This window comes from Odontesthes bonariensis, chromosome 10 (genome assembly GCF_027942865.1).
Source record: "Odontesthes bonariensis isolate fOdoBon6 chromosome 10, fOdoBon6.hap1, whole genome shotgun sequence".
In the NCBI taxonomy this organism is placed as follows: domain Eukaryota; kingdom Metazoa; phylum Chordata; class Actinopteri; order Atheriniformes; family Atherinopsidae; genus Odontesthes; species Odontesthes bonariensis.
In genome coordinates, this window is record NC_134515.1 from 13,221,377 (window position 1) to 13,245,880 (window position 24,504).

At 38.4% G+C, this 24,504-nt stretch overlaps 1 protein-coding gene across 1 annotated transcript in view; it reads left to right on the plus strand.

Moving 5' to 3' along the window:
• Positions 1-5,961: 5,961 nt before the first annotated feature.
• LOC142390688 (helicase ARIP4-like) overlaps positions 5,962-24,504 on the plus strand; it is a 68,216-nt gene continuing 49,673 nt past the window's right edge. The window contains exons 1-2 of the mRNA XM_075476316.1: positions 5,962-6,054; positions 21,930-22,095. Coding sequence (XP_075332431.1) covers positions 21,978-22,095 — 118 coding nt within the window. The 5' untranslated portion in view covers positions 5,962-6,054; positions 21,930-21,977. The remainder of the gene's footprint in view (positions 6,055-21,929; positions 22,096-24,504) is intronic.

Below are 24,504 nucleotides of genomic sequence, written 5' to 3' on the forward strand. Positions count from 1 at the left end.
TGTGATAACGCAGCTTTAGGCTTGTTTCAAGGTAGTGCATAACAACAGAAACCAGTGACTACCTTGAAAAAATATTTCTATTATTTCTATATAATATATAGAAAAATACTTTTGAAAAAATTATTTAAACAAATAGAATATGCAAATGGTTGTGAAAGTGTACAATCAAATTAGCATATAACACTATGCTGTACACACACACACACACACACACACTTCCATTAATTCATTCTCATCTGCCTATCCGAGGTCGGGTCGCGGAGTCAACAGGTGCAGGAGAGAAACCCAACATCCCTCTGCCCAGCAATACTCTCCAGTTCCTCCTGGGGGATCCCGAGGCGTTCCCTGGCCAGAAGGGACATATGATCCCTCCAACGAGTCCTGGGTCTGTCCCGGGGCCTCCTCCCAGTGGGACGTGCTCAGAAAAAACCTCCAAAGAGAGGCGACCAGGAGGCATCCTAACCAGATGCCCGAACCCATTTCAGCCACTTGTGTGTGTGTTGTATCATGGATACAACACACACACTTTACATCTTTTAAAACATAGCTTGAAAAAAAAAAATAATAATAAATAACCCACTTTATAATCTGCAGCATATTACAGCAGCACTACTGGGAACAAATACATTGATGATAATCTTGGTGATAAACTCAAGCAAATTACATTATATATTTTGAAGCAAAATCTTCAGTGACTTCTCTTTGTTAAATGGACATGATTTAAGATGGGTATCTGATGTATTCTAAACTACCATGCTAAATAAAACTAATATTTTATGAATTTGATATGCATATGAACATGTGAGTCAAATGCAGACACTCACTCAGTTAATTCTGCATAACAACTCGAGGAACAAACACATCCATGTCCCAGTGCAGGATTGCTAAACTGACACCAACAAACATTAAAATTGTTTACCTTGACCAACACATAGTGGGTTTAGAATGAAGCTATTAGAGAGCCAGTCTGGGTTAACTCTGTAGTCCAGTCTGCCTTGCAACAACTTACAATGTGTTCCCAGGAATTCTTCTCAGTCTGCAGACAATTTAATAAACAAGATCACATTCATTTATAGTGACCAAGAAACATACACACTTTTAAGTACTTCCAAAATTATAGGCAATGCTCCACTCTAATGGGAATTCTTTATAAATGCAAAGCACAATGCAATTAGTAACTGCACTGACATATAATTAAACTCTCTAGAAAGAATGAGTAGGTTTGTTTATTTAAATCTTTCTATTCATCCTCTTTCTACTCTTTTTTTTTGACCTGGGGAAGTTACAGATAGACTCAAGCAACCTTTCCAACACATTTCACATGAAATTAATTATTTATTTCAGAGTGGAATACTTAAGATTATGCATCTGATCTCCACTGAGCCTTATACTCAACACTGTACGAGTATAAAAAAAAAAGATGAGTCATCGATTTCTGCTTTCATGTTTCTCAAACTATCTTTACAAAAAGCTGCACCCTCTTCTTCATCCTCTGAATGCAGAGTTAATTACTGTAATGTGCGTGATGGGAAAAATTCTCTCCTTGTCAGCATTCAGTTAGGGCAGCAGCCCAACATGTACTGTTGCAGAGCAGACAGGAAAATCTGGGATGATGGCAGTGAGGGAAATGTAGGAATTAGAGTATCTTGATTTGAACTTTGCTATTGAAAACTGATTTGAAATTGATCGGCAATCATTTTTGCAATTCTGTCCGAAACCAGAAGTTACAAAACTGGTTACCTTTTTTCTTCAAGCTTCACTGCTTTATTTTGTGCTTTTTATTACCTTGTTGTGAAGAATACAGAAGCTTTAACATTTTCATGCAACCGCAGAGGGCAAGAAGAACCGACAGTACGGACTTTTGATCATCAGCATATCAAGTTGTGTGTTAGTAAGCTCTTCTGTGTGCAGCTTGTGCTGTAGCAGACCTGTAGGCAGTTTTGTGTACAACAAAGATTTTCTGCTGGGTCCAAATGCAACAGAATAGATTATGTCCAGAGAGAATAAAATAATTCAACAACAGACACCAGAACAGAATCATCCACCAGCAGCTTTACCATGTTGCTCAAGACATGATGCTGTATTAAGAGTACAGTTAGTTAACATGAGAAGATGATGCTTTACTGCCAGGGGAAAAGTCATATTTCAGTCAAAATTTACAGTTAATGCATGCATATTGCAATAATAATAATAATAATAATGAGTGTTTAAGGGCTTTTTTCGGAAAAATGATTTATCAGTTAACTGCTTCTTACATTCAGCATAAGGCTTCTCAACAAGACTCTGTTTTTCATAAGGCAACATATGGCAAAACTGATAAATGAGCAACCGAGGTGACACGTGATTCCTCTCTGCTGCCACTGAACACACAGACACGCACGCATGCATGCACATGAGGGAAAGGAAAAAGAACAGCAAGCAAAGGCCTTGAAACAATGAACAACATCAATTATGAGATGGTATAGACACACCTGAAGCTAAAATCTTTCCCAATTTGGACCTTTTAAGATATTATATAACAGAAGGCACAGGTGCAACAGCTAATGAACAATCCAGGAAGTTAGAAGCCAACACGCACGACTCCAGATTCCTGAAACTAAAAACTCAAATGATCCAGAGCTCATTCTTTGTCAGGCCTGGGCTACTTTGTGAAATTAGTATATATACTTAAGTAATTATTGATTTCATACTAATAGGATCTTCTTCTATATATCATAAGTATAAGTAACTTTTTTTCCCAAAATTGGTCATAGAATCAAATGAGGAGAAACCTGAAAATACCATAAGAAGCTATAAAGGCAGTCAGTGTACAAGCAAAACAACCACTTAGAAACATGTTAAATAAATGTTGAGAAGAAAAAGAAATGTTTAGCATTGAGCTGCTCTGTTGTTTCAAATTCATGTTTGGGTCAACATGATCTATTAGGGTTAATCAAATACATTCAATAGGGCGGGGTCTCACTTTAATTGGGTGGGTTGAACTGTTTTTGCATTAGCTCTATAGGTTTTATTTAAATCAGTCCATTTTCATTTGATTCTGTTTTTATTCATTGTTAACTCAACTCTAACAAAATTACTTGATGCATAAATAAAACCATAAAATTATGAGGAAATTTTGCTCGTTTGTTCCGTTTATGTGTTTATTCAAGAAGTCATTTTTTTGTGTGTTTTTCATTAATTAAATTGTGGGACAGCTGTGTTGTCAGACAACAGAACACTGAATACACAGCTCTTTGTGTGCCAGCTAAACAAGTGTGAATATTGCCTATTTGTCAGTTTACCAGTGTGAACACAGTGCATACATACAACCTGCTGTGGACACAAGATAAAGGCACATTGGTATTTATATGGTGACTGGCGCCATCTAGTGTCTATATGAGGTTGACACAAGGTCGCTGTTCAAACCTTCTGTATCTGATTGGGATCATCTGCAGGCCCGATTTTCTTTTCTCTCCCATGGAGGTTTTTTTTTTTTCTTAGAATAAATTAAAGTCATATATTACATTACTTGTGTCTTTTTAAATGAGACAGTCTATTTTTCTCTTTCTGGTTTAGGAGTTGATCAAATTATTCTAAATTTGATTATGCAAACAACAATTACATTGTTAAGTGATACAGAACAAAGTGTCACCTTTCATTCATCTAATTCAAAAACTATTTCATTAAATCAATAGAAAAAAAAAGGCATTGTACAAAGATAACTACTTTAGGATTTCAAATGTGACTATTCGTACACATAATAGGTATTTACATCAAAATTAAGCATTTTACATTTTGCTTGTGTGGCATGAAAATGAACGCATTGCTGCCTTGTGCTGATATTTATTAAATTTGTGTTTCTTTTTTTCTGTTTGCTAGCCAACAGAAGTACTATAGCTGTCTGCAACGGTGAGAGAAAATGAAACAAAAAGGTAGATGACTGAGCCTCAGAGCTTGTTCCAATTTCCTGAGGATCCAATGCGGTCCACAGATATCCAACATCAGTCTCGCACACAAACACAAATGTGGATACAGCTGCACAAAATCCCTGACATAATCTAGTCTGACGTTTATTGTATTTCCTGCTCTTTGTTTCCTGATAACTTGCCTTTAGAGAGACAAACAACATCAACAACGTCATCAACAAACAAGTGTGGAGGAGGAAGAAAACAGAAATATGAGAGCAGTCAAAATGACTTCGGAAGGAGGAGAGGAGGGGAAAGACAACACATTTCATACAAGCAGAACCATCATGGAAAAGATGGACAAAATAAGGGATGTAGGACAACCTTAAGCCATCCCGTTAACAGATGTTAACTGTGTCACTTCAGTGGTGATGGAAACTAAGCAAACAGCTCAGTTTCTGACTGCTCGGCTTCTGACTGCTCTTACCAGACATGCCTGGCCTACGAGGATCTCATAGTAATAGCCATACGCGAAACAGCTCATGATGAATAATTCTGAGTTCAGTACTAATGAAAAAAAGGAATAATTACAGTCTGCAAAATTAGAATGTCCCCTCAGGACTAATAAAGCCATTTATTTAAATTTTCATTTAATTTCATTTTGATATGTGCCACCATCTTAATAAGGACTGAAATCAAATGATTAACATGAACAGTCCCAAACAGATGTTCATCCATCCTCCTTAACCACCCACTGCTAAAATTTACTCATCTGGTGCTTTGCACAGCTTTGGCCAAGAGGGGGCAGCACATGAACGCGTGACAGAGTGCACAGCGCAACACAACCAGGGGTACGATGTGTGACTGTCCCCCAGCTCATCAGTTTCATAACACAGTGTATTAGGTCTGTTAAATGCATAAAGTATGAATAATGTCTAATGTTTCAAAAGACAGTACTGACATGTCATAAAATTGAAAAGAAATATAGAAACTGCAAACTGAACTGTGCATTAAGTCCATTTAGTAGCACCGTTCTTTAAGAACAGCCAGATGTTCTATTCTTGTGTACCTCTCGGATACTTTCTCATTCTTCTTGAAATGAACAGAGATGCTGTCAGCATGCAAAAATCTACCCCAATCCCCACCAAAACCATAAGCTTTGGCACAATAAGTACATTATTGACCCCCCACCAAAAAAAAAAAAAAAAACTTAAGTAGCCTAATGACAAGTAACCCAACAGCTTCAGTTTGAGGTACAAAAAGCCAAATGTACGTCGAGTGCAAAACGGTATGATTATTTCACCAAAGAGGTTCAGATAGTAAAAGTGCTCAGGGACCTAAAGTGTTGTATATTAAGTTTGCACCCTGTATTCATTGAATTAAGAAGTGCTGTTTTACAAGGCTACCGGAACAACTCATCACTGCACCCAGTCTGTCCAACAGATATTTTATGAAATGTGTGTCCAGCATTCAATATTAAGTTTTTCGTTTCTATTTAAACACATAGATTAGTTTCATTAAGTTTCACCTTTCAAAAATGGAAGCTCCTGGTCAGAGGTGTAATCAGCTGGAATGATTGAAAACACCTGTGAAAGTGAGGAGCGTCTTTAACTGAGAGGAAACGTCGTCGTGTTTATGTTTTCTAAAGCAATTACATATATATTAGTAGTATTTGGAGCAGCATACATAAAATAGTGTTGAAAAGTTGGGATTTCTATTTTTACGTATTTCATTAAGTTTTTGTTTTTTTTCGCCAAATAAGAAAAAAAGGCTAAATGTTTAGCATGGCGCGAGTCCAAACTAATAATGTACAACGTTGTTATATACCTGTAATACAATGTACAAACGGAAACTATGGTTAAGTGTGCATTAAATAAGCGTCGCGTTTCATAAAGGTTACGCAGCCTTGCCTCTGGCATCTGACCCACAACTGTTTGGATGCTCGTCCACTTCCGGAACTTTCGTAATGGCTTTTCTTTTTTTTTTTGAGCAGGGCGCGTGCAGATACCAACACTGACTGACCCACCTCTTTTTAACAAGAAACTGGTGAATGAGTGTAAGCGGCCAACCCTATCCTGCATCTCATTACCACTTGCGAAATTAAAAGCTTTTACAATTTTTATTTTTTTTTCTTACTTGGAGGGACTCAGCCCAGAAACGGAGACGGAAGGTGAGAGACTCACACCGGCTTAATAACCGGCTGTTTTCTTCTCTTAAAGCCTTTTTTTTTCTGTTTGGCGTGACGGTGCGGAACGTCAGTGCTGTTGCAGACAATGGGAGCATGCTGCACTCGTGCACCGCTCAGCTTCCTCCCGTCTGCATTGCTTCTGCAGCCACCGTCCGTGTTATGAAACAAGCAAGCACGCTGCTTTTCTTTTCTTTTCTTTTCTTTTTTCATAACAAGCCTTCAGAATAAGCCGCTGCGGAGATCAAACCAGCGGGACTCAGGAGCAGCTGACAGGGATGACATATCAATGGGGTTAAATGGCCTCGCAGAAATGAAGGAGATGCTAATTTGTAGCAGTGTTACCCAACAGATAGTTGGGCAGTAAGGGTAAACCTAAAAGGAAGGGAATTATGTAAAGACTTATGTAAACTGAGGGTTGAATGTCGGGCGCGGGGGTGGGGGGTGCTTTTCATAAATAAAAATCAGGACACACGATCTGGTATGTGGAGTTCGTCTTTAAACTCCAACAGTTTGTTTCACGTTCCCTAGTAAATTAGTGAACTCCCTGCAAGAGTGGAATTGAGCTGTCTGGTTCCTGCAGAGGTTAGAGGAAGCTGCTGAGATGGTGCTGCTTTGATCAGAACTTAAACTTATCTAAGGTAGGCTGCACAGTCGGCTGGAATCACAAACAATTGGCTAAATGTGAGTCCTCAATAACTTAAGTCATAGTATTTTGCATCCACTACCTTCAGGGAGAGAATCTGACCCTGTTCTAAGTTTTAACAAAGTTTGGTATATGTCACCACTGACTGAGACTTAAAGCTCTATTCAAATAATTTCTCACTCACAATGGCCAGTTTGAACAGAAAGGGTCTAAGTTAGTGTAGCAGAACCAGAGACGCTGCATGTTATTCCATGCATGTGTCCACCTCTCAAAACCTTTAATCTATTATGGTATCCGATTACCAGACTCGGTGTCTGATGATCAAAGTTGTTTGTCATGGATATGATCCCATAAAGCTCCCTGGCATACGCTTTCCCCCCTGATATTCTACCTCTCTCAGTCAACAACAACAAGATCAGGGGTGTTTGTGCTGGTTTAAAAAAAAAAAAAAAAAAAAAGAGTACTGAAGTCATCTTATTTATTTATACGTTTATTTTGTACACGGCGCTAGCTGAAAAGATGAGTTTTCTCGTAGTAAAATACATTGGATTTGCACAGTTTCATCTAGAGACACCAGAAGGACTTGTTACCGCAGGCTGGTCTTCTGGATGTTGGTCCCTGGATTCAGTTCCTTTACATCCTCTGTAACCTTCTGATACTGAGTTTTTAACCTCTTAAAAGAAACAGTCTTGCTTTTTTGTGTGTCTGCTTACATGACATTTTATCTCATGGCAGTTTTGTGAATTGCTTTATGAAACGTGTCCAAAACGGCAGCCATGGACAGAGGCTACTGACTGATTTTTAAGAGAAATGCAAGAAAACATTTACACTCTAAGGATGTGGCTTGAATTTAAGAATAGTTTTTAGTTTTACTTGCATTATTGCAAAGGAAACTTGTTATCTCTCATGAGTTCAAACCAACAACACGAGGCTCTGTTACAAGTGACATCATTATCTAAAATCATTCAGTTTGTTTGACTTCAATCACTTGCTGTATTGTGGTAAATCTGTATTAAATCATTTTGCAGCTTTCACAGTAGAAGCCAAAGGTCTTCTTATTTTCTTCTTTGGGAGATCTGTGATGCTGCGCATGCATTTTGGTTCAAAGTCACATACTGTATTATGGATGGCTGGAGGAATGTGTTCTAATATTCATATTTTCAGGCTGTTTTGCTTGCTTCTGCTGACAGTTGAGTCTCAGACTTTGATCTTTTAGTCTGACCTTGGATCAAGTATCTAGTGAATTACTTCAGCCACATGCAACCTGAGCTTATGAAACCATTCATCCATCCTCTTTATGTTTTTTTTTTAACTCTTCTTCTTTCCGTCAGAGGGACAAAAGAAGATGTTGCATAATGTGTAGACGGCGTATGTCTGTAAAAAGCGTAAACCTGTAATGACTGGCTCTCAGAATTAATGCAGGCGGTTGGTGTGTGTTGGTTGGTGGAGATGTGAGTCTGATGGTTGCAGCGTTTGCTGACATCAGACTGTCTGAAATAATTCTTTGCTCTAGCTGGCGTTATTGAAAACAACAATTAGGGCAATATGTCTAGTTTTTAGTTTGTCCAAGTCTTAAAAGTTTTTCAGCTACCACAAACGACATGAAGCATGTTCCGGAATAAATGCGAATATATTCTACTCATTTAAGAAAGTAATTATCATATAAGATGATTTTTACATAAACATTTTGTGCAAACCCACAAAAGAAAATGATCCGTTTCATTTATCCGCTTTGAAAATATAGAATGCATCCTCTTCGTGAAGAGCAAAGCAGATGCAAGCACATGGTTTTCAAGATCATAACATTTGAAGGAATAGTTAGATCGGTGATAGGTTTGCCAATCAGAAAATAAGTGTGGTGTATCTCACCCACGCTGTTGATCAAACTTCCTGCATCCCGAAACAGCGGGTGAGGGATGGAAGCTGTGGTGTCACTTTGACCTACACGTTTTGTCAAACAACTAGGAGGAGAGTTGGATGCTGGTCAGAGCACTCTGACCGACCTCCACTGCTCATATCCAGAGAATCACAGTAGGAAGTCTAAGTAAAGGTTTAGTAATAGTTTTACCCTCTGTCCTTATGAGCAGGATATTTAAGTTACTGATGCAGAAACAGAGGGAGAAATGAGTGGTGGAAAGGGCAGCTGAGATTCTGACCTCTGCTGTTTCTCATGTTTTAGTTGTTTGTAAAAATCAACATCATGGGAGACATTAATCCCAACGTTAAAACTAAATTGCTGATATTGTGCTGCCGAAATAGCACAGACCTGACGGGGCATGGACAAAGAATCTTTTGATGTCTGACGCATGAATGTTAGCACTGGATCCTTCAGGTCCCGAGTGTTACCGGACAGGGTCTCTGGGAATCAAGGTTATTCTTCTACTTCAGTTAGAGTTTGAAGGCCGGGTCAACGGTTTGTCACATTCCTCAAACTATTTCTGTGCAGGTCAGCAGTGTTCCACTGGGATAGGCTGATGCTGTTAAGAGACTGTCATTGCAGTGTGGGGGATGTGCTTGATCTGCAACAGTGTTTAGGTGGTTTAAAAGATCCATGTGAATGCCAGGACTCAGGGTTTCCCAGCCAAACATTGTGTTGTAACAGGATGAAAACTGAATCTCTTCAACCGTAATCTTAAATGGCATCGATGAGAAAGTTTTGCTCCTCATCACATGTTTGAATCGCATTAGGGAGGAATTTCTTTGTTTGATGGCACATAGGGAAACCTGAATTTTGCTTTTCGTCAGAGTGCTGACCTTTATGTTACTACAGCATTGAAGTAGCCCTTTTCTTTAGCTCATTTAAGGGTTCATGGTATGGTTAGGAACTTCATGCAATACTAGTTTTATGATTTTGATTTTAAAGTTGTTTTTTTTGGCCACTTGACACTAACCTGTATAAACTGTTCAGAAGATAAGTGGTTTACAGAGAAGTTCAAGTTCATCATTTGACTTTCTAAATTCTATGATCATGTTGTCCTGTAAACATTCATCTGTGTGTTACACACGAATCAGTAAAACTTACTTGATAAAATGTTATTAATAATATAATATACAAAATGCCAGTACAACCCAGTATGGGGAGTTATTGTGACAGATTATAACTAACATATAGGTGGCTAAATCACAAGAATCCAAGCCCTGCATGTACATGCTGAGTTAGAACGTTCCTTGAACCGGAATCTGATCTCCGACTAACTGTAAGTTTAGCATTTTTAATTTTCAAAATACAGTGTTGTCAATTATGTGGACTATTTAGTTAGCAGTATGTGCGTGGGTGGGTGTTTAGCTGTAGTAAGGTAGATGAGTGAGCATACTGACTGCCTCACAACTGTTTTCTTTAATGGAAAGCTACTACCAACCCAATGTGTGGAAAATCCTGTACACTCAAGATACACTCCCCTTAGAGCCTCATCCTGCTAAATGGTTAATGATTTAACATTGTCTTTATCTGTAAATGCCCCTTCATAACTTTTCATTCCACAGTCGAGGATTTAATTGATGAATCTTGAGTCTGTGAATGTGTCCATTTCAGTGCTTGGTCTCTGAGAAGAGGCAGCACATGCACTTCTCTGGGTCTTTATGGACCTGCTCATTTTTGTTCTTCTGACTATGATTGAGCTGTACCGTTGGATCAGTCATGGCCTCTGAAACTCCTTTTTACCTTCATACCACGTTAGCCTCACTCAACATCTTCTGAAATTAAGATTGCACAGTTTTCACCAATATTCTGATAATCACTGATGTCATATTTATTTGGGATTTTTTTTTTTTTTTTTTTTTCTCAGATAATTTATTATTTGAAAAAGGATTTTGGATTAATTATAGGAGTCCTATTATTCTTTCAATTCAGTACCTCACAAGCCATTAGCCCACTCGCAGTGTTTGCTGCTGATTCAATGCCTCTCTAACAGAGGCCTGGAGAACAGCTGAAATGAATGAATGGATGCTCGACACAATGAAATGTTCACAATAAGGCACCCTCTCCTCCAACCGTGGCCTCATTAATTTACTTATGCTAATTAGTAACAACTAGCACTTGCTTTTGATTTACAAGAACAAGGGATTCACTGAGGAAAATAATGCAGGTGAGCACAATTGTGCAGTTTAAGAGCTTGTGTTGAATCTATTGTCATGTCTTCCCAGGATTTTTCTTATAAACAAATCAAAGGAAATCTTTGGAAGATATTGTTTAGTGAGGCCCCTTTGGCTCCCAGGATAGTTTTAAGGGCCTGGGACCATGAATAGGAATGGTGGACCTAGTTGAACCTGAGGATCATTGGTACAGCATTGCAATATCAGTGGGGGTCTTCTTAGAAACTGCAGAACTATTGCATCTCTTTGTGTGTGTATGAACATCTGTGCTTGTGCATCTTCCACTTAACCTACGTCTTTCTGTTCTTTGGGAGCATGGTTAATATGATGTTTTGTGGGACGGTTGCATAACTGGTGAGTGTATATCTGCTGGATATTCCAGATTCCTGGGGACATGTCTCATCTTTAATATGTGGGTATATGTGCGTGTGGTGTTATGCACTGACCTCTTGTTAGTCAAGTTTTCTCTCTTTATGAGTATTTCTCAGTGTTTGTGCATTCCTGCATGAGTGAGTATGACAGCGGGGGTGCTGCCTTTGTAGATGCACCTGCTATTGTTAACGAAAGTCATTTGTTGACCAGTTTCCATAGCTGCTCCGCGTGCTCGTCTGTCACCTTGTTTATCTTCATCTCTGAGTCCAATCTAAATTGCAAAACCATTTGTTGGTCTTTGAGCATCACTTTTTAGCCTCAGCACAAAACTTGAAAACACTGCATTGTTGCCCAAAGAAACAAAAGAATGGTCACATGTGTTGTATTTAAGATATTTACGTTAACTAATATGTTTGAACCTATTTTTCTACTAAAATTGTATGTCTTCTCATTGCTTTTTGTGTTAAGTTTACTCCTCTGAATTATTTCAATTTAATAATGCCACAGAACAAAATAAGAAACAGTAATAGCACTGTCAGGTTTAAGAGGAGTTTGCAGATGCAGTAACTGTGACAGCATAACATGCCATGCCTAAAATTACCTGGTTCGGAGGAAATAGACTAGGTTGCATGGTGTTGTCAGCAGATGTGGGTAACACTACACATGGCTATAATTAAAAGTCACTTACAGGAAACAAAACTTAGAGGAGGAGAACGCACACAGAAGGGGTGGCCTGGGACATAAATAAGAGGGAAAATGGAGAAAGATTTTCAGGAATTCTTTTCAGTATGCTACTTTTTTCATGCCGGTGCTTTCAAGCCACAAGTTTTTAAGGCTGAGTTATACTTCTTTTAACTGCCCTTGCGCTTGCGTCTTGCGCGTATGTTAATGGCTCGAGACGTTTATACTTCATTTTGCTTTGTCGGCGGTTGCGTGTGCTGCGTGGCGATTCACCGCCAGGACAGTAGGTGGAGTAGCGGGTTTTTTCAATGACAAGCCTACTACGATGAAAGGAAATTCACCGCCAGGAGCTCTTTGGCAAGTCTCTCTTCCATAGATTCATGCTTCTTCTTCTTCTTCTTGTAAATAGCCGGTATTTTGTCAGATTTTCAACACCTTGGGGGTCTAAACGACTACTTTCTCGCCTGAAAATGTTTCAAATGTTGCTAAAGTTATATATTTACAGAGTTTATAGCTTAAGGGAAATCAGCTTTTCAGGCCGGCTGATTTCGGCTCGGGCAGGAGTGAAGTGCACTGTGTGTAAACGCTCTGCATACTGTCAGATCGATCAAGTAGTAGGCGGTTTCGACCACAGCCAGTGGCTTGCGCTTGCGTCTTGCGTGAAGTTTAGAAAATTGAGGTGACACACGCAAGCACGCAAGGGGGGGCTTGCAACCACGCAAGGGCTTGCATTGCGGCTTGCGGCTTGCGGCTTGCGTCTTGCGTTGCGTCTTGCGTTGCGTCTTGCGTTACCGACTATAAACCAGGCTTTATGCTTTCCACTGCTATCTTGAGTAACTCGGATAAGAGTCTTACCTGCTTAACTCTTTAAACTTTTTTCATTTTATGATTAAGTCTAAAGGTCCGAAGACTCAAAGTGGTTTCACAACACAGGATTTAAATTTAGCTAATAGCTTGTCAACTGTTATATTTGTTGTGGGAAGACATTAATTGTTTGCAAAGTATTGATATAAAGTTAGTTCTGGATGCATGGATGGAATTATTTCGCGGTTCTTTAGATTATTGTTTTGATTCTGATTAGTTTGCTTGTGTGGTAACTGAATGAAGCAACACGTGGATCTCTTTTTAAATGTATATTTAAAAGTATTTGACTTTTTGAACCAGAGTTTATACATTGGAGCGGCAAAAGTAGCTTTCTCATACACCTTGTCCCCTTTGTGACTTGCTTATTTTTTTCCACTGATCCACTCCGTGTCATTTGAGCTTCCCTTCGTCACACTAAAGCGGTCAGGTAGTTTTACTGCTGTTTTTATTGAAGACCAGGAGAAAAAATGGCCTTACAGGTAGCATAGAGTTTAAACATAGAAGACCCTTCCCCCCCAGGGTCCTTTAGTGAAAGATGAACGACCCCAGTGTGAACCTACTTCACACTTTCTGATTGGCTGGAGCGCAGCCAACATCATCCAATTGGAGATCATCTTGGCCCATGCATTCTGATCCCCCCCCCCCAGAGCAAGGTCCCTGTATACTAATGGTAAACTAATGGAAATCATGTGTGCACTATAGAGGGATTTCATGAATGCCTTCACTTTTTACCTTTTCAAAACTGTAAAACTAGAAATGTTATCATTGGTAGGTAAACATAATTACTTGTGTTTTCTGTCTTTTTTTTTTTTCTCTGTCTCAGCTCAGGTGGGTGGGTTTTAGCTATATCACCCAGTTGGGATTGGCTCTGGGCTTTAGCCTATATGTTTAAAAATATCCTGTAAAGCAAGTTGGCCCAGGTCAGCATTGTTCACTGATCCAGGTCACTCACTCGTGTGTGTGTGTGACCTCTGAGCCAAAGAATTTAATGGAAGCTAATCCTAAACGAATATGTACGTGTGATAAGTACTTTCGGGCTTAAAGATAAAATTAGAAAAGCAGTTGCGTATCTGAACTCGGTCAAATTAAAATTAGAACACAATACAAAGTCATCATTCACTTGATAATGATTTGCTTGAGCAGAATGGACAAATTATCATAGTAGTAAAATCTAATTATAAGTAGCTTTTTGTTTTGTTTTTTACACACACATATACTATGCAATGCACGCAGCAAATGGTGAGGCTCGTCACCTGTAAAAGTAAATTATGGTGTGGTGAAATAACATCAAAAAGTATTACAATATATAGTATAAAAGTGGGATTGTTTGACCTTGAAGTGGCAGCTGTCTTTCAGCTTTAGGTAATGTTTTTCTTCTTTCCTTTTATGTGAAGGCTTCATGGATATGTTAAGTAAAATTCCCAGCAATCCATCCAACACTTGTCAAGACAAGTCACTAAAAAATGCAAATTTCAGCCAAATGTTGCAGCAAGAGGGGAAGTGTGCATCACTGAGTGTTTCATCTGTTAAGAGTTGTATTCCAGTTAGTGGAATAAATGTTCATACAGATCAATGCAACCAAAGTGTTGGGCCACCTTTCTGATGGGCCGCTATTGCCACCCATGTAAAAGAATAACGCAAGCATTTAGAAATGAACGGATCTTTCTTTGACTTTTTTGATGACATCTTTCTTTGTGTCATGCGAAGTCTGAATGTTCTTGGTTCAGTGTAACAAGTTGACATTTTATAAGTTAAGTAAGATCAATTATGATTTCAAAACGATTCACATTTGACAGTGAAAACGATGACTAATCTGTAGCTGTGGACATGTAAGGTGACAAATCAGGTGAATAAGCCCACAAATAAAAGCATTCAGAGTCACGGACCCTCGTTAATAACAGAAATATATCTTTTATTCCACCTTTAAAGAACAGCTTTCTTTTACATGAAATATTTATATGGGGTTTCATGAGCACTGTGAGACTGAAACCTTGAAATGTTTATATGTCACAAACAAAATATCTGCACAAACACAGAGGTAAAGAGTGTCTTTTTGTGTTTTGTGAATGCATTATGTATTTGACGTGTGTGTGTGTGTGTGTTTCGTGGTGCTTTGGATGGTTAACCCCCTCCGTCCTTCCTGCCACCAGGCTTCAGTAGTGTGTAATTCTGTTACACAAGCGAAGGGATGTGATGCAGATCTTCTAAGTCTGTAAGCCAGTTCAATTTAAAAGGAAGGTGTTATACAATATCCATTTTCAGAGTAGTAAAATGAGGCATTGTTGGATTTATTATTCCTGAAAATTAACTGCACTTATGAGACGGGCGGGGAACAGTCACTGGTGCACTGGTGTGCCCTCAGTCTGATGGGCAATAACTCTGCTTGTTACTGGAGGAAAAGGTCTGTTTTTGATGTGTATTCTCTAATCAAATCTAAATCTTATATTGGTGGTGATAAGGGAAAAGAGCTTTCTTAAACACAAGAGTTGGATCATTACTCTTTGTTTCAAGTGATAACACTGTTCCGTTTTTATTGTGTCATTAATTTAAGGTTCATTTGAAAAAAATAACAATGATCTTTGAATCTCAGCAATGCTGCCAAACTGGGTTTTTTTGGAAAGTTAAACTTGATGTAGTTTATGTTCGTGCTCTCCCGCCTGTCCTCCTTTCCTCCTCGTTTAAATCTGCCTTGAACTCCTGCAGGGTTAATAATGAGACTTTGGTACGTACTGTTCAGCACTGCTGGCATATGAATCCAAGGTAAGAGAGCATTGTGCTTGTGTGTGTGTGTGGGGGGCGCTCGGGTCTACATCATCATAGGAATTTTTGACGTTTCAGGAGGTCTGTTTGAGGTTTATGGTTAGAATTTGGTCAAAGTAAATGACATGGAAGGGCACTCTTTCAGCAAGCGTGTGTGTGTGTGTGTGTGTGTGTGTGTGTGTGTGTGTGTGTGTGTGTGTGTGTGTGTGTGTGTGTGTGAGAGAGAGAATTAGAGTTTAATGAGAAAATGTTTTAAAGTTCTGTAAGGGCAGGAGAAGTAGTGAAATTAGAGAGTATGTGTCTACAATGTGCTTGAATCTTGGCATAAATCTTGTATAACTTTCTTTTCCAGTAAGCTGAACAGTGGCTTTATTAGCCAGATCTTATGTAAGGGAGCTTATGCAAGCGACTGTCTTCTTACTGCCCCCCTCTTTTATCATTAGTTTTATTTCTTTTTTTTTTTCTCTGAGGGGGTTTCAAAGGTGTAATTATATAGAGTCTTTGGGTGCATATTGGAAGTCCAAAGGTTTTTTTTTGTATTTATACGTAGGCAGCATTTCTGTGTAGGAAACCACTGCCATTTATCTTAACAACGAACTGTCAAGTTAAAAAAAAAAAGTACAGAGGCTGTACATTCACCACCCCCACTGAATCAAAGTAAAACAGAAGATAAGGTTCAAGTGTTAATAGAAGTTAGATTGTGTCATTTGCAGGATAAGAAGTACAATATTTACAACCGCAGCAACTCTATTAGGCGACAAATGAAAACTACATTTAATGAGTGACAGAAATATCCAAAATACATATTAGAAAATGGCCAATTTTATAGCTCTGTAGTTTGTTATATTTTTATGGTAGATTAACCGTAGCATTAAATTCAGAGCACATGATTTAGATATGTTGAATATTTTCAGCCCACTTTATTGTTTTTTGGGGGATTTCTCCTTTTCTTCTTGTGTCTCAAAGTCAGAGCAAGGCAGAAAAGATGCCTTTTGGTTCTATCTCTTCACAGAAGAATATTATTATCCACTCAGCCAAACTTGAAGGATTAAAAAAAGTCAGCAAGTATATGAAATTTAGCTTCGAAAATCATACAAAAAATGAGTCGTGCTGCTCAGAGATGCTGGAGGTGTGTCTGCTGAGGACACTTACTCAGACAGTTTAAATTAACCAAACTAACAGGACTAACGAAGCCAAGGCCCCCTGATGATGGGGCCAGACCAACAGAAGCACCCTAGTGGGAGAGTCAATTGAGGAAAACTGCTCTGTTGAAGCTTTTTATTCATTCATTTGAGCTTCTTCTGTTGAGAGTTTGTCAGGTGTTGACAGCTTTCGTCTGAGCATCCACTGACCGTGGTAACCCCTGTAACTTCAGTTCCCTGAGTATTTGCACATTTTTCCAACCCCTCTGGTGCAGCACTGGCTGTTCACACAATTAATCTGTGTGTGACTCCAGTGGGGGGTGCACATATAGTCCCCTAACAACTGCAGTACGAGGTTGTTAATTTGGCCCTTCACCCGGAGAGCATAAACCTGGTTCTCTGAGTCAGTTATCACCCCTCCAACATTTGTGGGATGGGTTTCAACCTATTTCTTCTTCATCTCAATATGTTTGGGCATCTTACATAAGCTGTCCATGTTTAGCTAATTCTGATATCCAGGGAAGATGTTTTCTCATGATGAAGGCAGAAGAGTTGGCCTGCAAGCTTTGAGTTTATCAAATACCGCTTCTCTATTCAGTTTTTGTTAAAAATGAATAAATATGTAAAATGTCATATTCATCTCGGGTTTTATGCCTATTTTTAGGACCTGGTAATTACCAGGTGATTTATTTATTTTAAATGTTCTGATATGTTAAACTTTAGATATGACAGAGGGTGTATTTTTATTTTCATTTGACAGGAAGTTGAATTGGTTACAATCCCAAACCAATGGATTACTCATTTAGGAGGAAATAATGTAATGTACCCATACAGTCTGTGTCATCTCCTGCTGGTTAAGGATACAGGGTAGTCTTTGGAGAAATTTAGGCTATCTCACCCCCACCCCTGTGGTCACTGGGATGATTTTAGGACACCAGGCTACAGACTGTGCCCCTCCCCCTGCCTCTCCATACAGCCCCCCTCTCCCATATGTCCTCCTGTCTTTGTCCACCCCCCACCATCCTTCATCTTATCTTTATTCATTTTGCCCTCATCAGCATCTTGCTTTCACATTCGGAGAATTTCAGTTGCTCGTCATCCAAATGTAAAGCTGTACTTCACAAAGCAGTGTTGGCTGAATCATTTCATACATCTTTGGAACTCATTGTTGTGTGACATTATATAAGGTAAGACTGTGTAGCAAGCTGACTATAACTGCATTTTCTTTTGAATGTTTGAATTCTATGCATACAAGTACTCGTGAGAGTTTGAAAAGTTCCTATGTTTTACAAATCAATGGTTGTCTAGAATGGAAATGAGGGGCTCTTTAATATCAAATTGAATTTAAAAGACTAATAGAAGTCTCACTGAATGATGCAGTACTGATCATAAAAACTAACAATGCTGTGGGAAAAGAATGCACAAGTAGGTTGTGTATTCATCTCTGCTGTGCAGGTAGCATATTGAAATGAAATTACACACAAATGGAGAAAGGGATTCAGAAAACTGCTTGTGTTGTTAGTTGTAATATTTCAATCCTTTACAGTATGTGCTGTCACTGGCAGAAATGGCTAGTGTGCTTTCCTCAAATAGTTCTTATGGCCTGCTCTTGATATATTTAGAGGACTGGACATTGAGTTCAGTGTTGCTCTCAATCCAGTGAGGCTGCTTTCTGTGCAGGTGCATGACTCTCTCAAGCCAAACCGGCTGACTTCCGACTGGCTTTAGTCACACATGATGGCAAGAAAATTTAGTTTATTTAGTTCCTTAAGACAAATTTGATAGGACTCAATAGATCATATCTTATAAATCCGAACATTCTTTCAGAATTTTTGAGAGAAAAATTGAATGTTTTTATTTCTGTATCTTTTTTTAGGAAGTTTTTATGTTGAGAGAAAAAAGAAACTTTTTGCATGAGGCATGTCCTTCTGCCAAATCAATTGGGGCCGCTATAGAGCTTTTCACACAGCGTTGAAGTTGGAACTGTGTTATGTTAGAGTAAGATTCATGCACTTCCAATGGTGTAACAGTCATTTTCTCAGTAGCAATACCTGCTGAGCCGATATAAATTTTCTGGAACTAGATGCATAAAACGTACTCATCCTTTTACACACACACACACACACACACACACACATCGTTTTGGCATGGTGACTGTCCACCCTCAGTACCTTCCAAACTGGATGTATTTGTGCAACACAGATGAAGGGTGAAGGGCTTAAGTCTAAATCGCCTCAAGGTGATATGCTGAATATTATGGGCTGATAAAATTAAAACCCTTTTGTTTGAAGGAGGATAAATAGGACAGTGAATGACATTGTCTGAAAGTGATGCTGAATGTTGTCTCACCGACTCCATTTGAAAGCCGTCTTGCTCAGATCCAAAATATAATGCAGCCCGTGGAGCAGGTAGACTGTTAGACCAGTACAAAGCAGATGGTACGATGTTTTGACATTTGTTAAGGAGCTTTTGAGTTAGCTTTTGTTGCATTACAGCATGAACACTGGTACAGAACAGCATGTTCCGATCCAGTGTAAGACTGCTGCAATAAACAATACCTCGGCGCTGCTTTTCTCAGAACATGTCAAGGAGTTTCTCTCACCTTCTCTCAGAGTATAATCTATGAGAAATGATCTCACACCAGATGGGCTTGTTATTCTGTACATAACTTTTACAAAGCCGACCTGTGATCTGAGCCGTGTTTTAGTGCAGGTAATAATACGTCCATGTCCAAGTTATTAAACAGGTCATTTCAGGTGAGATGGGGAGTCTAACCCAAAATGGAGCTGCACAGAGCAGCAAGCACAGTATATTGTAAGCGTGTGTTATGTAATGGTTATTTTACAGCCTGACATGAACAGAATAGTTTGGCCTATTTCCCCCTGGTATATAAAGTTACATAAAGCTGGATGGCATTAAATCAAGTGGTTTGTGACCAGATTTAACTTCCAAGTTGTGTAGGCTAACACCAAGCTGTGCAGCATGTCTTCTGGAGTTTCGTGTGACCTACTTTGAAGATGTGTAAGTGTGACTCAGGTTACATTTGGGGAATGTTTAATTTAAGAAGGCTATTCTAAAGTGTGTAAGATGTTGCTGTGTTTCTTTTTCATCAAGAAATTTTTTTTAAGGTTCTTTTTCTCTACTTTCTGTCTTGTGCCTTTCAAGATGCTTAAAGAAGAGCACTGTTATAGTGTGGTGTAGGAATTTAAGTATCATTATCAATTGAAATTAATGTCAAAATACAGTCTGCTTTTGGCAGTGTCAGGTTTGTTGCCATTTTTTTCCCATGCCAATACCAATTAACTCCCTTTTAAATAGCAGTATTAGATCATTTTCCTGGTATGCAGCGTTGCATTGCCACTGATCCAAGAACCATATGCTCATTCCTTTTCTACTGTGATTTGAAACCCAGTTCCCTTACTGTTCTGTAAACTCTAAACATTTATTTTATTATTATTTTTTTTTACTTTAAACCATCTTAAAAGCTTACAGTAGGAAACAATTCCGTCTTTTAAAAAGAATCAGCGTCACAGTCAGGGTTGCCAGTGTGGTCAGGAGGTCTTTTTGTTCAGTTCTACCTACTGATTTGAAGAGGGTTCTCAGAAAGAGCTTAATCTTTTTATTTATATATTGTTACCACAATTAATGCTGCTACAATCTCAACTTCAATGCAGCATTTTTCTATTCCCCATCAGTTTTTTTTTTTTTTTTAGTTTTTCACAGGAAAATCATCTAAAAACATGTGGTATTGCATATTTTGTACAACAGTCTTCAAGAAAAAAAAATCAGAAAGAAAAGGAATTTACTGGTTATGTGTTACTAGTTTTCAGCCCAACAATCAGTCCATGAAGTTTAGCTTGGTTTGATTTGAGGCCCATAAAACCTCCCTGATGAATAAAGAAGTCATTTTGGCCAGCCCTACCTGTTGTGTAATGTGCTCTGTAACGTTATGCAAGGTGAGCTGGCAGGTGGTCAAGAATAAACCTTGCTGTGATACTCTCTGAACTCATCTGAGCGGGAGTGCTCATTATCTCAACCTGATATTTTTACCTAAGATTATAATTCCTGTTTATGATGGTAAATAAAGGTTTACCAACATTTTTCATTAAATATAAGATGTCTTAGTTAATATATGTAATTTAGATATTTGTCTTTTTTTTAATGGGTTTCTAAATTGCTGTTGTGTAGAGGTTTATTTTGCCTATTACATCTGAATAAGGATTGATTCAGAATGTGATATTTCTTGCACTATAATCACAAAAAGGACCAAAATTTAGCTTTTTCCGAACCACACTTAAGATTGAAGGGCTCCCGTACTCTGTTCTTTCGCTATATTTTTATTCTCCTTTGGCACAGAGAAAATCCTGTCAGACGTGAGTGTAATTTTCTTCTGCTGACAGATGAAGCTTCTCAAGCATCCCAGAGATTCTTGAGAACTCTCCACCTCTCGCCCTACTGTCTCTGCTGCATTTTGCTTTGTCCATTTTCTCTCCAGCCGTGCCTTTCACCTGCAGGTCATCTTAACATTTCTTATGTCTCACTCACAAAGATCCTGTAAATTTCTCCTGCATATGATTTTATTTTTCAGAGAATTATTCACACAGAATATAAAATCTTGGAGGTAAAGTTTACCTATGAGGCAGCAGAAAGAAATAAATTTTATGTATTGCTTGCCTTTGGCAGATACCAAAACAAACTGGATTAACAGACTGCAATACTTATCACTGAACACAAATTTCTTTATAAGTATGTGCAGATTAAACACATTCACTTTAAGATTGTGAAATAGTGCATCTCCAGCCTTGCCGAAGGATGACCTTAGGAGAGTCTAGTTTAATTCTATTTTACAGTCCATGATTTCCTACCTCACATAAAATAAAGCATACATAAATTTCTCTCACCACCACTTGTTATGCTGGCATGTGAGAATGCGCCTAATGATGCACCAAACACCCTCATGTTTATGTAACACTGGCACCAGTATACATATTGACTTATTTTATTCTGATGCTGGATAAGGATTGGAATAGATGTAGCTCCTATAAGTGTGCTTGATGAATAAAAGGTAGCAGTTTGAAGAGACATACTGCATTTAGATACAATAGAGATGACTTAAAGTGAGGATCTAACCCCACATTTAGTGCAGTCTCCATCTTTTTATCTGTCTTTAAATGAGAAATTCTTCAAACTGTCTGTGTTGAGAGACGGGTGGAAGAGAAACGAGGAGCTGTCATTAGCTGGGCTTTGAAAATGCATTAATTATCTTTGGGTGTGTGTGTTCATACATGTACTCTTTGTTTTAGGCGTGTGCAGAGCGGCCATGCTAAGGTAGCATCAGCCATCAGGTGAGGATGTCTGATGATGAAGAGGAGCGGCTTAGTGGGAGGAAGAGGGAGAGAGAGATCTGCTACATTAGTGATTATGATGATGAAGACAATGATGGAGATGACGAAAATGAAGAGATGCAGGGTGAGTTAACATCTTGGATCGAGATAATCTCATGTTGTATGTTAAGTATTACAGAATATACTAAAAACTAAAATTTAAAGATTCATGATCAATGAGTTAAAATTTACACCAAAGTTTTCTGGGAAATCTTCACTTTTCAGATTTGTTTTTATTACCCACATTTTTGTCTTGATACTGCACAGCATACCGACATGAGTGTAAAATAGATAAAAATCTTCTACTTATGTCGGATACAAATGTGATCTGTCCTAATACCAACAGATTGTTGGGGAAAAGAGAGAAATATGATCTTCTTAAACATATAAGACAATTAATTTAATAAGAAAAATGTTCCAGACCTGTCAGAGGCAGAAGTATGGGAGCTTCTATGATTAGCAGCTAATTTGAAAGTGAAATTGGAGTCAGGTTGTTTTAATCAGTGAAATGACAATCAAGGGCTCCATTTTATTTAAAGAAAAGGAATCTATCAAAGTGATATTCACAGCATATTTTGGAAATGTGTCATGGCACAAACAAAAGATCGTTGATGCTCATCAGCCAGGCAGATTTTATACAAATGGAGGATATTTAAAAGATCGGTACCCTCCCTAGGGCTGATTTATACCAATGAATTCAATAGAAAAAAGGACTGAACTGAATCTCAACATGTTTCAGATGGCCATGTCAAAGTCCTAACCAGCTTTAGGCCTTACCACAGCATTTTGTTTTTGTTCAATTCATTTAAGGAAACCCACCAACATCCCTGAGCTGAAGCTGTTCTGTGTGGGGGGAAAAAATTGGCTAAAATTCACACAAGCTGATGTGCAGGACTAATCTGGGGCCCTGGAGGTGATTGTAGGAAGGAGAATGATTTTTCTGCTAAACATAAAGGACAACACTGCCACACCTTTGCACAATATACTAAAGAAAAGAAAGATCATCTCCAGTCGGAGATCTCCTCAGTTCTGCTGCAATAAGTACCGATCCAGATGGTATATTCTGCCCACCACAATAACTTTTTACAGTGTTCTCTCAGATGTGCCAGAAGAAGGATCCATTCAATGGTTCTTATTCTTTATAAATAATCTTTATTATTTTAATGATTTACTTATTTTTGGTAAATAACACATTGCAACCCCATTAGGGATTTTTAAAGAACCTTCCAGTTCAGTTTCAATACACTCAGCTTATAGGAAATGTTGCGGTCCAACTGCACAACAGTGTCACACACGTTTGCCACTCATGTGTGACATTCAGTAAAGGAAAAAGTCAGATGATTTTGTATTACTTGTTAAATAGCTCTTTATCAATTTTTTGTACTTTTTTGGAAATCTTTTGATTAAATACATGCCAAAATATAGAAAATACTTCAGGGTTCAACTTCAAGTGCCACTATACTGGTAATCCATAGGTAGAGAATCTAATAAAACAAGAACAGACAACCTAAAACAGAGGTCAATGGATAAAGAGGCAGATGTTAAACAGACTTAAGCTAGTTTGGCTACAGTTTCTTTTATTACATTTACTCCCACCACATTTGCTATTTGCTTGGCAAATAAATGTGCAGTTACAAACAGTTTTTAGGAACATTTCTGTCAAAGCGAACTGAACCAGCTGCTGCACTTTCCACATGTGTGACCAGACGGCCAACCTCAGCAGTGCCTTCTGTCCTCCCTCAGAAAACAAACTAAACCGTTTTCAGTACGTGTTATATAACCCAATGAATCATATATCAGCTCTTTTTAAGTGTGTGTGTGCGTGTGTGCGTGTGTGTGTGCGTGTGTGTGTGTGTGTGTGTGTGTGCGCGTCTAAAGGGGTGCGATTTTGTGCGCATGCATAAAGATTAACATGTACGGTGACAGTTATTGCATAAGCAGAGAAGGAGAGTATTTAAACTTTCAGTAATATAACATTATTCCTTTGGGATAAGTAAAGTATTTTTTCATTTAATTTCATTTTCAACTCGGTCAGAAAGCACACTTTGAACATCTGACAATTTAGAAATTACACATGCAGGCGTAATGTATGTCCTTGAGTTTTTGGTCTGCTTTTTTCACTCGTAGCTCTGTTTTTGTGTGTGTATGCTAACTTGCATCTGCCTTCGAAGTGTTAGGTTTAAGGTCCGCTTTTGATGTTAAGATCGAGAACGGTTTTATAAAGCGAAGACTTTTGCCTCTCTCTTCTTTACCACATAATGCATTTACACCAAATGCAGCATGTCTAAACAGGGATTTTAAATGCAGGTACCATCAAATGTTTTGACAAATGTAAAAAGGGCGATACAGATCTTCCCATTTCATGGGTCCCCATCTTCAGATCTTGCATACCAATTAAACAACAATACAGAATGCCCCACTTGTGTCTTTTAATTTTAATGGTTTGTTGTTTTGTGATGATGCTATCATATTCATCACAAGTCATCTGCATGAA